The 16,255-nt window shown below is 35.5% G+C and overlaps 1 protein-coding gene across 2 annotated transcripts in view; it reads left to right on the plus strand.

Moving 5' to 3' along the window:
- Positions 1-13,960, plus strand: part of UNC13C (unc-13 homolog C) — a 690,142-nt gene extending 676,182 nt beyond the window's left edge. For both annotated transcript variants that reach the window (XM_025390112.1, XM_025390110.1), the window contains exons 30-32: positions 7,994-8,086; positions 9,372-9,531; positions 12,175-13,960. In XM_025390112.1, coding sequence (XP_025245897.1) covers positions 7,994-8,086; positions 9,372-9,531; positions 12,175-12,460 — 539 coding nt within the window. In that variant the 3' untranslated portion in view covers positions 12,461-13,960. The remainder of the gene's footprint in view (positions 1-7,993; positions 8,087-9,371; positions 9,532-12,174) is intronic.
- Positions 13,961-16,255: the final 2,295 nt, after the last annotated feature.

Raw genomic sequence — 16,255 nt, forward strand, 5'->3', positions numbered from 1 at the left:
TTTCTTGCTAGGATTAATATTTTTCTCTCATTATTACTAGTGTCTTATTCTGTTTTAACACCATATTGCATAGAACTTGCGCCATCGCTAATACCCACATCCCCAAACATCCAAGACTTTGAGCTGGCACAAAGCAAATTTTAGACTCTATAAGCATCTATTCAAATAATTTGAATCTCTTTGAATCCATAATTTCCCTGAAAATATAGTAACTTCCCTCTGTAGCTATTATATTACAAGAAAGAAGACTTTTGTGTAGTAGTCAGGTATAGATCAGTACCCACACTCACTACAACTCAACAGCTCTGGTCTTAGGCTCTATTGGCTGAATTATATATTAATTTTTCTGGGCTTGACTTTTTGTTTTATTTACACATGAGGTAAAACTGGCTGGATTAAAATTTATGCTCACATACTGTCTCCCTCATAACTAGGTACTGTGTCATTTTTTCCTGAATTTTAGGAGGAAAAATACAGGGTTGCCAGAATCCTCTTCCTTTTCGTCTTGGATATTATATACAAGACATTTTGCCCTTTATCCATAAACGTTGCATCCAGATATATGCTGGTGTATTTTATACTTTTCTAATTTTTCTGAAATGGAATTCTTCTAAAAATTTAAAACTTTTACCTCAAGAAATTTTGTTGTACTTTTAATGACTGTTGTTTTAAAATAATGATTTATTTAGGAATGCTGTTTTTGGAGAGCAGCTTTCTCCTCTGAGTTCTGAAGATAGTATCTTTTTCTTGTTCTATAGAATGTTTGTTTCAGATGCCCTTTATGGGGCTTTATATATTCACTCATTCTCAAATGAGAAGATCTATTTAGACATAGATTTTTCAATGTGTATGTGAACTGGATTAACCTTAGCCAATTTTTAAATTTTTTGTGGGTACATGAGATGTTTTGATACAGGCATGCAATGTGAAATCCATCTCCTCAAGCATTTATCCTTTTACTGACAAACAATCCGATTATACTCTTTATTTTAAAATGTACAGTTAAGTTGTTATTGACTATAGTCACCCTGTTGTGCTATCAAAAAGAGGGTCTGTCTTCTTAACTTCCTTTGGTTACCGATAGATGCAGTGTCTGAAGCCAGGGCTGTGGGGATGCATAGTCCCTTGACTGACTTCATTCATCTGAACTAACTCGGCTTCCATTACTACATTTATTTACTTTAGTGATTACCAAGAAGAAGACATCCTGAAGCTCTCTTCTTTCAAAATGCATTGTTCCCTAGTCTCCTCCTGCCTATAATGCCTGGTGGGAATACACACTGCCATATGGAGAGAACCTTTTTCTATCTCTACCTCTCTCTGCTCGATAGTCATGTTTGCTAGTAATTGTTGCGCATGAATAGATTTGAGAGATGCTGACAGGTCAAGTTACATAGATATAATGACTATGTATCTGAAACAGTTATCAGGCATTAGTTGGGGTTGAGAGCTGTTTTGTTTCTTTTCCCCCAACTGCTGTGACTTTCCAGGTGGGAACAAGTAACAGTGATTGGCCAAATCCACATGCTACCTACTTCCCAAGTTCTTCTCTTGTTTGACAATCTATCCTATTCTGTGGATTCCAAAAGATAAGCTAGTTTGTCAGTGGAAAGAATCCAGAAGTGAAAAATAAGACCTACCACTAATATTGCCCCCTTTGTTGGAAAGCGTTCAAAATACTAAGCCTCAACTTCTTTATGTCTAAAACAGAAAGACTTGACCAAATGATTTCCAAGCCTCCCTCTAGCCCTAAAACTCTTCAATCTTAATATGTTTTGATCCTAAAATATTTAAAGTTAGGGCATCTAAATGTCCCTAAGCAATTCTAAAAGATAATTAACCAACATGGTGACTTACCTCAAGGATTTCTTAGTAACCTCTCATCTGTTTCTCAGCAACACACTTCAACCAACTGTAGCCATGGCGACTCACTTAACATAAAGTAGCAAATATAAGCTGTTTGAATCAGCAGTAAGTTTAAAGTCCAGAAAATCCTAGGAAACAAAGTTAATTTAAGTGTGTCTTTACATAGTTGCTGTGGAGTTTGTGATATCTACCAGTGTTACAGTCAACCATGCACTGCATTTCAACAGTGGTCCCATAAGATTATAATAGCACAACACATGTTTGTGGTAATGATGGTGTACATAAGCCTGCTGTACTTCCAGTCATAAAGAGTATAGCAATATAATTATGTACAGTTAGAAAAGACTCAAGTTAAAGATCTGAAAAATGATGTTGAGGATTCTGACCCCGTGTAGGCCTGGGCAAACAGTTTAACAACAACGACAAAAAACTTTTAAGTAAAAAAAATCTTTATAACCTTATTCTGTAATACTTTTTCTATTTTAAAGAAAGATGATGATGTTTTTATACAGCTTGAGCTATGTGTTTGTGTTTTAAGCTAAGTGTTACTACAAGAGTCAAAAGGTTAAAAAATTAGTTTACAAAGTAAAAGGTTACAGAAAGGTTAGTTTATTATTGAAGAAGATCTTTTATAATGTAGCCTAAGTGTCTAGAGAGGCTGCAGGGTGTCCAATAATGTCTTAGGTCTTGATATTCACTCATCACTCATGCATTGACTCACCCAGGGCAACTTCCAATGCCACAAGCCCCATTCATGGTAAGAGCTTAATTTAGGTGTCTTGTTTTTATGTTTTATACTGTACCTTCTCTATGTCTAGCTATGTTTAGATACACAAATACAGGTGTTACAACTGCCTACACTATTCAGTACAGGAACATACTGTAAAGGTTTGTAGCCTAGGAACAATAAGCTGTACCCTACCATTTAGAAGTCTCATAGGCTATACCACCTAGATTTGTATAGGCACACTCGATGATGTTCGCACAATGAAGAAATCACCTAACACGTTTTTCAGAATTTATAGCCATCATTAAGTGACATGTGACTGTAGAGTTTAGTATATAATAAGTGAAAATGCAAAATAAATGACAGAAAATCTTAAGATATCTAGGTGCTATATTAGTGATTTTTTAAATCTTTTGTTCCATGTCCTGTCTTTTAGTGTAGCAATGTTTTAAATGCCATTAAAACTAAACCAGCCCAAAGTTTGCTTTTTCCTCTTTGATGTTACAAAGAAAAAAAAAGTGGAGGGGCAGGAGGGAGGGATATGGGGGGAAGCTGTTCAATGAGCATCAAAGCACAGTATATACAATACCTTATAAGTCAGAGATCTGAAGTCAAATCTCAGCTTTGCTGTTTATTGACTTTAACAGGTAACTAACATCTGAATCTCAGTATTAGCATCTGTGAAACGATCTTTCAGGATCTTACACCTAAAGCACTTAGCACAATGCCTGGCATTCATAGGTAATAAAAAATTGTAGCCATTATTGTTATCACTGCCATGAATTCCTCCAAATATTTATTAAATAACATGTAAATAATGAGCAAAGACTAGGGAAGACAGCACTGTAAGGGATGAGAGAGGAAAAAGAGCTTAAGTCATTGTCCATTTATTCATCATCTACCATCTTGGATGATGCCTAATGACTTAGAGAACTGAATGTGGAGGGAAGTCATTCCAATCCAGAGTCTTGGACCTGACAATGGAGGAGCTATGGGGCAGATGAGCCTAATATTTAATTGTGATACTGCCAGAGTGGTTGACCTTCATAAATAATCTACCTCCTTGTTTTGTGGGGCCAGATTCAAATTTCTTTGTCAGAAACTTAAGCAATTGGTTAACCTATAGGGGTCATTTGAGAAGCTGTGATGTGTTTTCTATATCATGTTTCATAGGTCATTACCAATTAAAAGCATTCTATGAGTAGTCATTATTAAATGTGTGAGACTGTTGATGCATACTAAAATTATGGTAGGTGAGAGATTCCATTAAGGTGCTTATTAATCCCATGGTATAACAACAGTAAGCAGGAATTTTTAATCCTCAAAAGCTGCTGTTCTGAAGAGAAGTTCAAATAAAGCAGACAATGAGTTATTTGAGCTTCCTTCCCTGTGTCAGTGTGTACTCAAAAAGGCACTATTCATTCTTGAAGTATTCATGACTTAATAATAATAGTGACAAAGGGCACGTTGTAGACACACAGATGGTGACTTCAGATGTGGTCTAATCCCTATGGATTTAGAATAAGCAAGACTATATAATAGGTATAGCCTCTCATTAAAATTTTCTGAATTGCTCACTAAAACTTTGTTGAATAAAGGGTATGATGTTAGATTATTTCCATATTCAAATCCATAGGAAATGGAAATATAGGCTGCTTTTTTGGGCAAAGAACTAGTCGATTGAGATATCTTGTGTTCAAAATGCTTTGGTTCAATTTCATTTTTACCCTGGGATAGACAATTGACCAATTTCACTGTACACATCATATTCAAGGATGTAGTAAAGCAAATCTTCCAAATGTGAGGTAAAATAGATTGCACAATGTAACACACATGTGACTGAATTAAGCAGCTTTTAGAGTTTCAGTATCAAAAGGATTAAATGAATCAATGGAAGTACATGTATATGTCTTTTCACAGTAATACAGGAATATGAAAATAATGGGACATAAACTGCAAAGTAATCCTGATAACGTATGGAAAATCTTAAAGTTCTACTGACTTTTAAAAAGATTTTGTCAAAAAACAAAAAACCTCTTATGTCAATTATAAATGTACAGGGAAATTTAAAATACAGGAAAAATATTTGTTTAGTACATTGAGAATTAAAGTGTTTCATTGTAAAAGTCTTTTTAACAGTAGTTTGAACAGTGTTTGCCTTTTTCTTCTCGTCGTATAGTAAGGGGTGAACAGCTTTTCTATGCGTTGGAAATGGATCCAAACTTAGGACTATGACAATCCACCAGCATTGTAATCCTTTCAGCTTTTTATGTCATCACCTATCTGAGAGTTCCCTAAATGTGAGCTTTTCTCCATGTAAATTTTGCTCGGATGTCTGTATCTTTCTCCTCCCTTATGTCAATAAGCGCAACTTCAGTAATCTGCTTGGATGCTTATCTAGAATCTTTCCAACGGCAGTAGTGTCAACATTCCAAGGGTCAGTAATTGCTTAGATTAACTCATTTGCATTGTATGCATGTTTCACTCTAGCATTATCGCTTTTCCTTTCTTTGCTGAGCTTTCATCTTTCTCGGCCAACTCCATCTTTTGATTATCCAGGTTTGTAAAATAATTGCATGGGTTTACAACTGGGAAACAAAGTGGCCACACTTTGGTCACTGTGTACCTGTTCACACACAGACGACAATCACCTACTTCGAAAGAAGAGACTGGTCACTAATGATAGGTGTCTGTCTGCTATCCACATAGTGATTAAGTGGACTACATAATTATCTTGTGAATTTGTCCTTTATGCAATTACACACATTTAATACACCATGGTAACTGAAATTTGAACTGGTCAGAGGGATACTAATGTTGTTTAAACTGTGGAAGCAACTACTGTCAGACTATTTAATCAACAAATATTTAATTGTCCATGTAATGCACATCAAAGCGTTGTATGAATGAGAAGTATGGATTATTAATAATAAAGGCATTCTGTTATGGAATACAACTAAGGAGAAAAATCTGCGTAATTAACTATAATACTAGCTATAGCATGACTACTAGAGAGCGGTATAAACATAGGGCCATGAAAGCAGAATCGTGTAGTTCCAAAGTGAAAATTCTAAATAGCATGACTATTAAGCAATAAGAGCAATGACAATCAATACTTTCTAGCCCATTGTTTCTAACCCACAATTTTCAGAAAATTTATGTTCTGCATTGCACTTCAGGGTTGTACTACCTTACACAGCCAGTTCTCAAGATTATATTTGATCTCATTGAAGAGTAAATTTTGTCTTAGAAAAGGAAATATGTATTTTGAGAAACTAGTAAATGTTTCCACCCAGGAGGTTTCAGAAAAGTATTCAGGCACTGCTGAGTACATAAGCAAGATTTTTAAATCCTCTGCCCCTGACATCAATGCAACCCTCAATATCTTATTAGAAAACACACACACAGGTAGGGTGTATAAATGGAAGACCGCAGATAAGCAATTTGAGAAAGGAAAAATTTACATTGTATACGTTTAGCGTCCCTTCTCTTAAGGGTTTTACGCACGTTTCTTCAGATGTTACTTGTCTTAAAACAGCTAAGTCTTCCTTCATAACTAAGGACACCAAACCGAAACTCATATTGCCCTACTTAGAATGTTATGGGCAGGTGCAGCATTTTCAGATCTCACAATCCAGGTTCATACTGTATTAGTTACTCGTGCTGCTAGAAAATTACTCATTTCTTAAGGTTTTGTTCTGCTCACATTGAAGCTTTGGCTCAAAGCTCTATTCTCGGCTGGGCATGGCAGCTCATGCCCACAATTCCAGCACTTTGGGAGGCCCAGGCATGCTGGTGCACACTTCTAGTTGCAGGTACTTGGGAAGCTGAGGTGGGAGAATCACCTGAGCCCTACAAATCGAGCCTGGAGTGTGCTATGATTGCACCACTGCACTCCAGCAACAGAGCAAGACCCTGTCTCAAAAAAAAAAAAAAAAAAAAGAAACCTGTCTCCCAAAAGCAGGCTATAATCATGACTTCAGTAGTACAAAGAGTAAAAGATAAAGGTATGACCTCTTTCTCCTGGTGGTAGTCTCCCTGGCATGGGGGAGGAAGGAAAGAAAAAAGATGACTCCATTTGTACTTCAGTGGTGACCTTTAGTGGTGAGGGGTCATTGTCTATTTGGTTAGTGTGAAGGGTTGTTCTAAAATTCTTATGTCCAAAGCGACCACTTTCTATCTTCCAGTCCTTTTATCATCAAAATGGCTGTGCCAAAGAGAGAGGCCCTTGTGGTGAACTGGCTCATCTCAGCAGGTTCCCTTGAAAGGTTCTGGCCCAAATCCTGATTATTCTCTCAAGATAGAAACTGAAAGTCTTTCAGAATCTTTGGCTCTGGGCTTTCAGCATTAGCCTTCATTTTTATGAAATAAGATCTGTATTAATCTAATATATTGCAAATGAGATTGCAAAAGTTACAATTTCTATGGGTAGAAATTAAAATTCCACATAACTTTGACAAGAATACTATGCTTTTAAAAACTATACTGTAGATAAACTTGTAGCATAATAATTATAGTTTATAATAAGGAATTAAAAACAATTGAAATATGGTTACATTATATATTCATGTAATGGATTAAATGTCAAACATTAATGTTTTGTTTTCCAAGCATGTAGTCATTGAATATTTACCACTGAACTGGAATGACCTCCATGATAAATTTTTACATTAAAACATAAAGGCCTGGTAACAAATAGAGCATGTGCTTCAGTTTGGGGAAAAAGTTGTATGTTCATAAGTGATATGTTAATGTGAACATAGTAAGAGGTTGGTATTATCCTCATTTAAGAAATAGGATCATAGAAGCAGTGGTGGCTTACAGTGATTTGAACTCACGTTTATCTGAACCCAAATCACAGGCCCTTTCCAATACAGTAAGTTTAACCCCTGACTAATCTTTCCCAGGATAGAGTTGACTTTTTAAAATGCTATTGGTAGACCCTGCAAATATATTACAACAACTTATTTACATGTGGGTCTCCCCTGGCCAACTATGAGTTTCCTGAAGGTAGGTACCCTAACAAAGCTACCTTTCTGTTCCCAGTGCTCTGGTATGGCACATTGTAGAAAAGTTCTTAAAGTAATAAAAAGCAATGGTGCATCCTTGTGTGCAAGCAATGAATATAACTTCATTAAGTGGCTAGGAAATCAACTGAAGTTCTTTGATCCATCAAAGCAGTAACAGAATGTCTTAGGATTTCTGCAGACCAAATGAAATTTTAGTTCAGTGGGGTAATTATTACATCTAAGCCTCAAACTTACCTATCAAACCTAAGTGAATATTATGCTATGAATGAACAATTCATTTCCAGTAATTTTATGTCTCATGCATAGAATGAAATTGTTCATTATTAACTAGTCTGAAAGTTCAGGCCAGTAAACCTCTGCTTATTTTCAGGTCTTTCCTCCAAAGATGCCGTGGGTCAGATATCTGTTCATGTGGACATCACAGCCACCCCTGGAACGAGCGATCATAAAGTCACTGTAAAAGGTATGCTTCAGGTCTAGATAGATCAAAACAGCAATGCATCTTCTCTTGCATTTTTAAGTTTTAAAAAATATGCATAATTATTTTAGGGCATGCTCAAAATTTCCTAATGAAACCCAAGCTTTTGATTTAAAATAGACAAATATCAGTGGCACTAATATTTAGCATGCATTATTCAAAACACATAAATACACTGATTAAACATCCAAACTAACTTTATCAGATATTTATTTTGTGGTTGGTGCCATGATATTCATTGAAAACTTGTACTTTAAATATTAAGTCAGTATGTTCTTAACTATTCACAAAACCTACTTCTTTTTCTATGATTTCCAACAATTGGCTTACAGTTTTTTATAATGAGTGGCTCGATTTGTTGGTTTTATATTGTAAAAGCAGCCTGAATGCAGGGGTAATTTCAAAGATGAAATTAAAGAATTAACATTTTGTTCACAATGCACTCGTTCTATTTTTATATTAGTCACTTCGAGCAAAACCAGGGTTGCCCAATATATTTCAGAATTATATTACACATTGTATCCTTACATCATGAAAGTAAAATATTTTACAAAAGATTATGTACAGTACTATATACTGTCAATTTCCTTAAATATTTTTGAAAAATGTGTTGCCAACATTTGAAAGTTTAATGAATCTTTTGCAGTAGTGATTTTAATTAGAAGACTTCGCTTGAGGATGAGCAAAGGGATTTACACATGAGAATGTTCATTTAGTAATTTTTTTATGATGACTGAAATTTAAAAACAGTTATAATATCTAACAAGTGACTGACTTAATATAGGATGAAATAGCCACAGAGCAAAATATTAGTAGCAATTGAAAAAATATATAATGAATTAGAAATAGACTTAAAAAATAAAACTATTATTTATAAGATTGCAACACATTATATTGAAAGCATACAATCCAAAATATTGTCATTGACTGGTAAATTTATAGATTTTATCTATTTCCTGATGAGCATATCTTAATTTTCAATATGAACAACACCATGTTTTTACAAGAGGAGGAGAGCGGTAACTTTTCATTAGTAACAGATGTCATTTTAATTGCAGCTAACTTTTCACCAGTCACACAGCTTGAAGCTGAAAAGCTCCATCAAGTGTGCATTCCAGAAAGAAAATTGTGTTTTATTGGAGTCCAGTGTCTTGTCATTGGGGTTAGGGCAGTATTATTAACTTGTGACTTCATAAATCACTTTTTAAAATGCACTCTAAATTTCCACACATTTGTTTGCTAAAATGTGATACTTCCTTTCGTCTTTTAGTGATTGCCATTAATGACCTAAACTGGCAGACCACAGCCATGTTCCGCCCCTTTGTGGAAGTTTGTATACTGGGACCAAACCTTGGAGACAAGAAGAGAAAGCAAGGCACAAAAACAAAAAGCAACACGTGGTCACCAAAATACAATGAAACATTTCAGTTGTAAGTCATAAACCCACCTTACTTATTCCTCTAGGCAATAGTTATTGTACAGCTGACCTTACTGAGGGATTCGGAGTGGGAAGGGCTAAGGAAAATGAAGAAGGCTCTGTTTTTAGTTCCCTTCGATTCATTCGATATCTGTTCAGTGCCTACCATGTATCACCCAATGTTATAGTCTTTAGGTGTATGTATCATAGTAGGTGTCTGAATAAATCTTTTGCAGTACACTCATGTAAGTTACTTTCTACAGATGAGGAATGTATGACACAATCACAAAATATTTGTCATACGGCATTAAATACTATATGCAGAAGTATGCGGTAAGTGCTATGACTAGCTGCTTTGCCTGGGAGGTCAGGGAAGCCTGAGCATGTGACTTTTAAACTGAAACCTGTACAAATAAAAAGTCAACCAGACCTGGAAAAGCAGAACATTTCAGACCAAGTGAAATAGCCAGTACAAGGACTCTAAGGCAAGAACAAGTCGGGGATATTTAACAAGCAGCACGTCATAGATAAAGGAGTGAGATCCAGTTACTTTGGAGAGGAGGTCAAGGTACAGATTCCGTGTCACACAGGGCTATGCAATTCTAAATTCAATAGGTGGTCCACTGAAGGGTTTTCAAATGAAGAGATGAACAATATGATTTACATCTTTGTTGTGTACAGAAATAATTATATGGTGGTAAGACCAAATATGTAAAGATCAGTTAGAAGGTTATTGCAGTAGTCCAGGCAATAGCTATTAGTGACTGACTAGATTGTAGTAGGGAAATAGATGGGGAAGATTCTCTATCATGTGTGGAAAGTAGATTCTTGCCATAGGCTAGAGGTAGAACATGAAAGAGAAATTCCCCAGAACGCTCAACTTAGAGTAAATCAAAATGAGCTTACTTACAAAGGAATTCACAAAGGGGTTAAGTGTAGGGAAATTTAAGTAAGTAATAATGGGACCTGGGGCTAATAGTAACCAGCCCATTACCATGCTTATGCCTGAAAAGAGTAGAGAAAGAGTCATTACTAAAATTAGGAAAGTGAAAACTTGATGTATACTCAGCCCTCAGCTGCCTTGAAAGCGGCAGTGACATTCCATGGAGGACAACAGCCTATTGGAGGCAGCCTCACAGGCAAAGAGCCAGGGAAATAAAGACTCTGACTTCACTCTCCTCACTGCCAACCTCTTCATGGGGTTCCCTTTTGGCCAAAATCTACTGGAAGCAAGGAGAACCCCTAGTTTTCCTATTGCAAACAGCAAAAAGTAGGGTGGAGCCACAGGGGGCAAGTGGGAGACACCTGGCACTGAATAAAATTAAGGATGACCCCTAATTTTTGCCATAAGTAGTTGGGAAGATAGTAATTTACCAAGATGGAAGATGATAAAAATGTTTTAAATCTATTAATTTAGAGATGGCTGTCAGACTCTCAAGGGATGTCATTGAATTCAAGAAATACTCTAACCTAGGAATGGATACATCGAGAAGTTACAAGGCCTAGGACAAAGCCCTAAGGATTTACACACCAAAACAGTCCCTTACAGGTTTTTTGTTCATGATTTCCTGTAGTCGTTTCAGCACTCTGCCCTGAATATTTCATCCTCTTATCACTTAATAAAACTGAAGTATCCTAGTCTATCAAAAGGGTCCTAATAGATCACATTTCCTGCTAATACACTAGCTTACAACATTTCACTATCTACTTCTCCACCTTACACAAAAACCTGGACCCAACTAAAGTTTCTTGTTAGTAAAGGCAGCATTTTGAATTCAAGAGATCTGGTTCCCATCATATTTTGCTCTTCTACTCTTACCCCTAGGCTTCCATTTTCTTTCACATTATTTCAGATACTCCCTAAAGCACAAAGTTTAGTTACCAGTGTTTCCTGGAAATGACAGTTTGACTCTGCAAAATGTTTCATCAGAAAAAAGTCACCTGTAAAAGGAAGGGATTTGGAAGCTGGTACTGCTGAGGGCTAGATGTACAGTCATTAGAAAGTCAAGAATATGAAAAAGAAGGAACACAAATAAGGAGTGGAGGAAGACTGTCTACTATATCACCACTGGGCCTTCTTTATTATGTTGACTGACAACCTGTCTTAGGTGGCTGTGAGGAGAGGCCACACACTTGACAGGTCTAACTGTTACCCTAGGAAAGAATTGGCATTGAATCACCAGGCTCTGCTGGAATTGATTTACTCTGGAGATTTGTATCCAATTTAGCATATTGTGACTAGTGCTTGATGGGCTGTGCAGTGTATTCCCCTGAGAAAAGACTCCTAGATGTAATAGCTTATTCAGGATTTGGAGGTAAAGTGATAGTAGTAACTGATATTGACATGGCATAGAAATTCTACCAAGAGGTACCCATTACCCTGGCCTAGCCCCCATGACTCTTGTCCAACTCCACTGTACCTGCAATCAGGAGACCCTGCCTCTACTGATTAATTCCCATTTTTTGTCTAGGGAAAAAGTAATTTTAAAATTAGCCTTCTAAGTCAAATTTAAAGGGTTACAATACAGTGATATTCTATTTGCCAACATAATAATCAGATCCAATTGTATACAATTTTCAGCAGTATTTGAGAACCGTATTGATGCTTAGTGGAAGTAAAATTTTTGCTCAAAATTTGTATTTTTAATCCACACAGCATTCTGGGAAAGGAAAATCGACCAGGGGCTTATGAACTTCATCTCTCAGTTAAGGATTACTGCTTTGCCAGAGAAGATCGAATTATCGGAATGACAGTCATTCAGCTACAGAACATAGCAGAAAAGGGAAGCTATGGGGCATGGTATCCTCTTCTGAAAAATATCTTTATGGATGAAACTGGTTTGACTATCCTTAGAATACTCTCTCAGAGGACCAGTGATGATGTGGCTAAAGAATTTGTAAGACTTAAATCTGAAACAAGATCTCCTGAAGAGAGTGCTTGAAACAAACACTGCAAGCTAAATTCATAACTATAATTGTTTGACTACTGCATGCATGTGCATATACATGGGAATGTTTATTTCACTACATTTCAATGTTTGCCAGTACTCATGTACAATGTCTACAAGGTATGTAAAAAAAAACCTGCTGAACTTTTATATCAATTCTGGTCTTTGGGAAATAAGTGTTCCAATGAAGTGCCAAAATTATGATGTAAAGTGAAATATCAAGAACACCTTTTAACATGTTTATTTTGTTTCTTTACCTATTTCACATTCACGAAACATAATTTTAAAAACTAGTCTTTTGGGTTCGCCCATCAGTTGTCTTTGTTAAATTAGTTTATATTGCCCATAGATCAGAAAACATTTATTACTCAATTTCCATTTTATTTACTTACCTCATTATAGATGTCTTACAAATACCCTTTTCTACCATAACTAGAAATGCAGTCACTTCTAGAAAGCATTTGTAATTTTATAGTTGCAGATATATTGTGATTTTTGCATACAAATTAAAATAGAAAAGGTGGGAAATATTTTCTGCTGACCGGTTTCCAACCTTTCTGAAATATCACTGTGAAGAAATGCTGTTAAAGCAGACTTACACAAAGCAATGCTAGAGTTTGTTAACAATGTTTGATATATATTGACAAAAAACTTTGTTCTTTAAAACTGCCAAGGTCACATCACCTTTGTAAAAATGGTAAGTTAATGCATTTGTCATATACTGTTATGTCTTAGCTTTACCATATTTCATTCTTTAAAAAGTCATTGGGTTAATGGGTTAGAAATGGGATGGAAGGTTCATTGAAAAATACCTGTAAGTAACTATCTTGTTAATATCTTCCGTCTGACAGTTATGACTCTATAATCAGTTCAATGCTTTCTTTTTAAAAATATTCAATGATTAGTATTGAATGCAATATTCCTATATATTGTACTGATGCCAAAAGTCATGCTTTCATCCATTTAGTGAAAAAATAGTAAAATTAAGTCAGAAGAAATTGCTTACAATTTTGTAATTTGTATTTATACGCCCCAAATGCATCAAATGCAGTAGGAGAATAATATAATACAGCTTGGTACCTAAATATAGCTAAGTCGGTTTTTGAATATAAAAGTTTATGAATATTTGCATTTTCTGTATTTTTATGATTTGATAGCGTCTATGCCAACATATATGGCTGTAAAACAGTACTTTGTAATTATAACTTATGGTCATAACTGTTAGTGGACTACTTACAGAAGCAAGAGCCTGTTATAATGACTGTACTTTGTGAACAGGCTGATCTAATATGTTAAGTACAGAAGTGCTTCGTATCATGACTGTCAGAACCATTCTGCTACTGAGTGAGTGTGAAATCACAGACCAGTGATGTTGGCTAATTCATGTTAAACTGTTAGGCCATTGCTTTGTTAATGACTTCTCTAAATGCATAGTGTGATGCGATCCTCTGGCATATGCTTTAATAAATGGATGTATATTGAGCACATGCAGCACTGTATTGTATCTTCTGCCTTTTTATTTCATTTATGCAACATCATCTCATTAGTTAGGAATAAAACCTCCAGGCTCTTTTGACCATATGTAATAGTCTTCTTCTTATCTGGTTCTAACATCTCATTAAAAGTTTAGATGTCAGAATGGCTATTATTAAAAACTCACACAACAGATGCTGGCAAGGTTGTGAAGAAAAATGTTTATACACTGCTGGCGGGAATGTAAATTAGTTCAACTATTATGGAAAGCAGTGTGGTGATTCCTCAAAGGACAAGAAACAGAATTACCATTTGAGTAAGCAATCCCAATACCGAGTACATGGCCAAAGGAATATCAAGCATTCTACCATAAACACATATGCACATATATGTCCACTGCAGCACTATTCACAATAGCAAACACATGGAACCAACCTAAATGCCATCAACAGTACATCAGATAAAGAAAATGTGGTACCTATACACTGTGGAATACTATGCAGCCATAAAAAGAATAAGATCATGTCCTTCACAGTGACATGGATGGAACTGGAGGCCATTATCCGAAGCAAACTAACACAGGAATAGAAAATCAAATACTAATCACTTACAAGTGGAAACTAAACGATGAGGACACAAGGACACTAAGGGGGCCACAACAGACACTGTGGCCTACTTGAGGGTAGGAGGAGGGAAAAGATAAGAAAAAGTATCTGTCACGTACTAAGCTTACTACCTGGGTGACAAAATAATCTCTACACCAAAACCCCCATGACATACAATTTACCTATATAATAAACCTGGACATGAACCCCTGAATCTAAAACAAAAGTTAAAAAAACAGCTCCAATGTTAAAATTCATTCCACAGGTATTGCGTTCATGGAAACCAGTATATATTGTAATGACGAGGAAAATAAGGAAGAACTAATGTATCTACCTATATATTACTAAATACTGTTTAGCCCCATGAACAAAATTCAACACGCAACATGGTTAAAATCTTACATTGTAAAAGTTTCCATCAATTACTTGAAAAATTCATTCTAGATTTATGTAATAAATATTTTACAGAACATTGACTTAAGCTCTTTAGGAGCACATTAATGTCATAATGCATGATACATTTGAGTAAAAGGCAGTTAGGATTTGCATTGATCACTTTAAATTGAGCAAGGTATTTTTTCCCTGACATGTTTAATGGCATCCAATTATTCTGTCCTTTACAAATGTATACAATATATATCAAAGGCTAATAGTGGCAGGGTGAATTAAGTCTATTTATTACTATCATAAAGTACAGGTGCTAATTTTGAAATGATTATAAATTCTGTAGACTCTGTTTTCCTCTCAAAGCACAAGTATTCCTGTTGTCTTCAGAACAAAGCCTGTTATATTTACTTATCCAAATTAGTAGTCACCCTAAGGTTTCCAGTGATCTCTGTCAATTGAGTGCTGCACTAATATGGGTAGCAATTTATTCATCTTATTCTAGATAAAACACACAAAGGCAAAGCTCTGTTACTCATCTATGGATAAACCTCACATTACAGGTCTTTAAAGATACACATGTAAATCAAATTTAGCAAACACAAAGTATTTAAACCCAGAGTGGAGTATTTGCTATTCGAAGGAATTTGAATGCATTAAGATAAGTAATCAGATGTCCCCATTACAACCTGCTCTAATTTATCTACTTGTAGGATAATTTATATCGTGAATTTACCTGAAATGAGGCACATTTATAAATGACAGTTCTAGCTTAATGTCTTTTATTTGGTCTTTTTTAAAAACAATGCTTGAAACAAGATTTTCTCCTTTTAATTTATCTACATAAAGATACAACTATACTAGCTAGCCCCTTTAGAGACTAATATAGCAGCTTTAATATTTATACTCAAAGAATAAATGATCATACTTATACCTGACTCAGGGAATATCCTTGGATAAATGTTGAATTCCACCTACTTCAGAGAATTCTTGGGCACACAGGCAAGACACTGCCCTCCCCTGATATTACCTGTGTTTACACTCAAGTCCTTTGTTTGAAATAGCTGCCTCTTTGCTCTTGACTCCCCAGGCCTCCACTGATCACTTCTCTCTCTGGTTCAGGCTTCTGGAATGTGATTTTTAGAATTAAAAACTAGGACATGTGATATGATCGAGACTCAATTCCAATTTGTTAAGGTTAAATAATATATATTTAAGAGTGCTCTTTGTCAGATGAGTAGATTGCAAAAATTTTCTCCCATTCTGTAGGTTGCCTGTTCACTCTGATGGTAGTTTCTTTTGCTGTGCAGAAGCTCTTTAGTTTAAT

This window comes from Theropithecus gelada, chromosome 7a, assembly GCF_003255815.1.
Source record: "Theropithecus gelada isolate Dixy chromosome 7a, Tgel_1.0, whole genome shotgun sequence".
Classification (NCBI taxonomy): domain Eukaryota; kingdom Metazoa; phylum Chordata; class Mammalia; order Primates; family Cercopithecidae; genus Theropithecus; species Theropithecus gelada.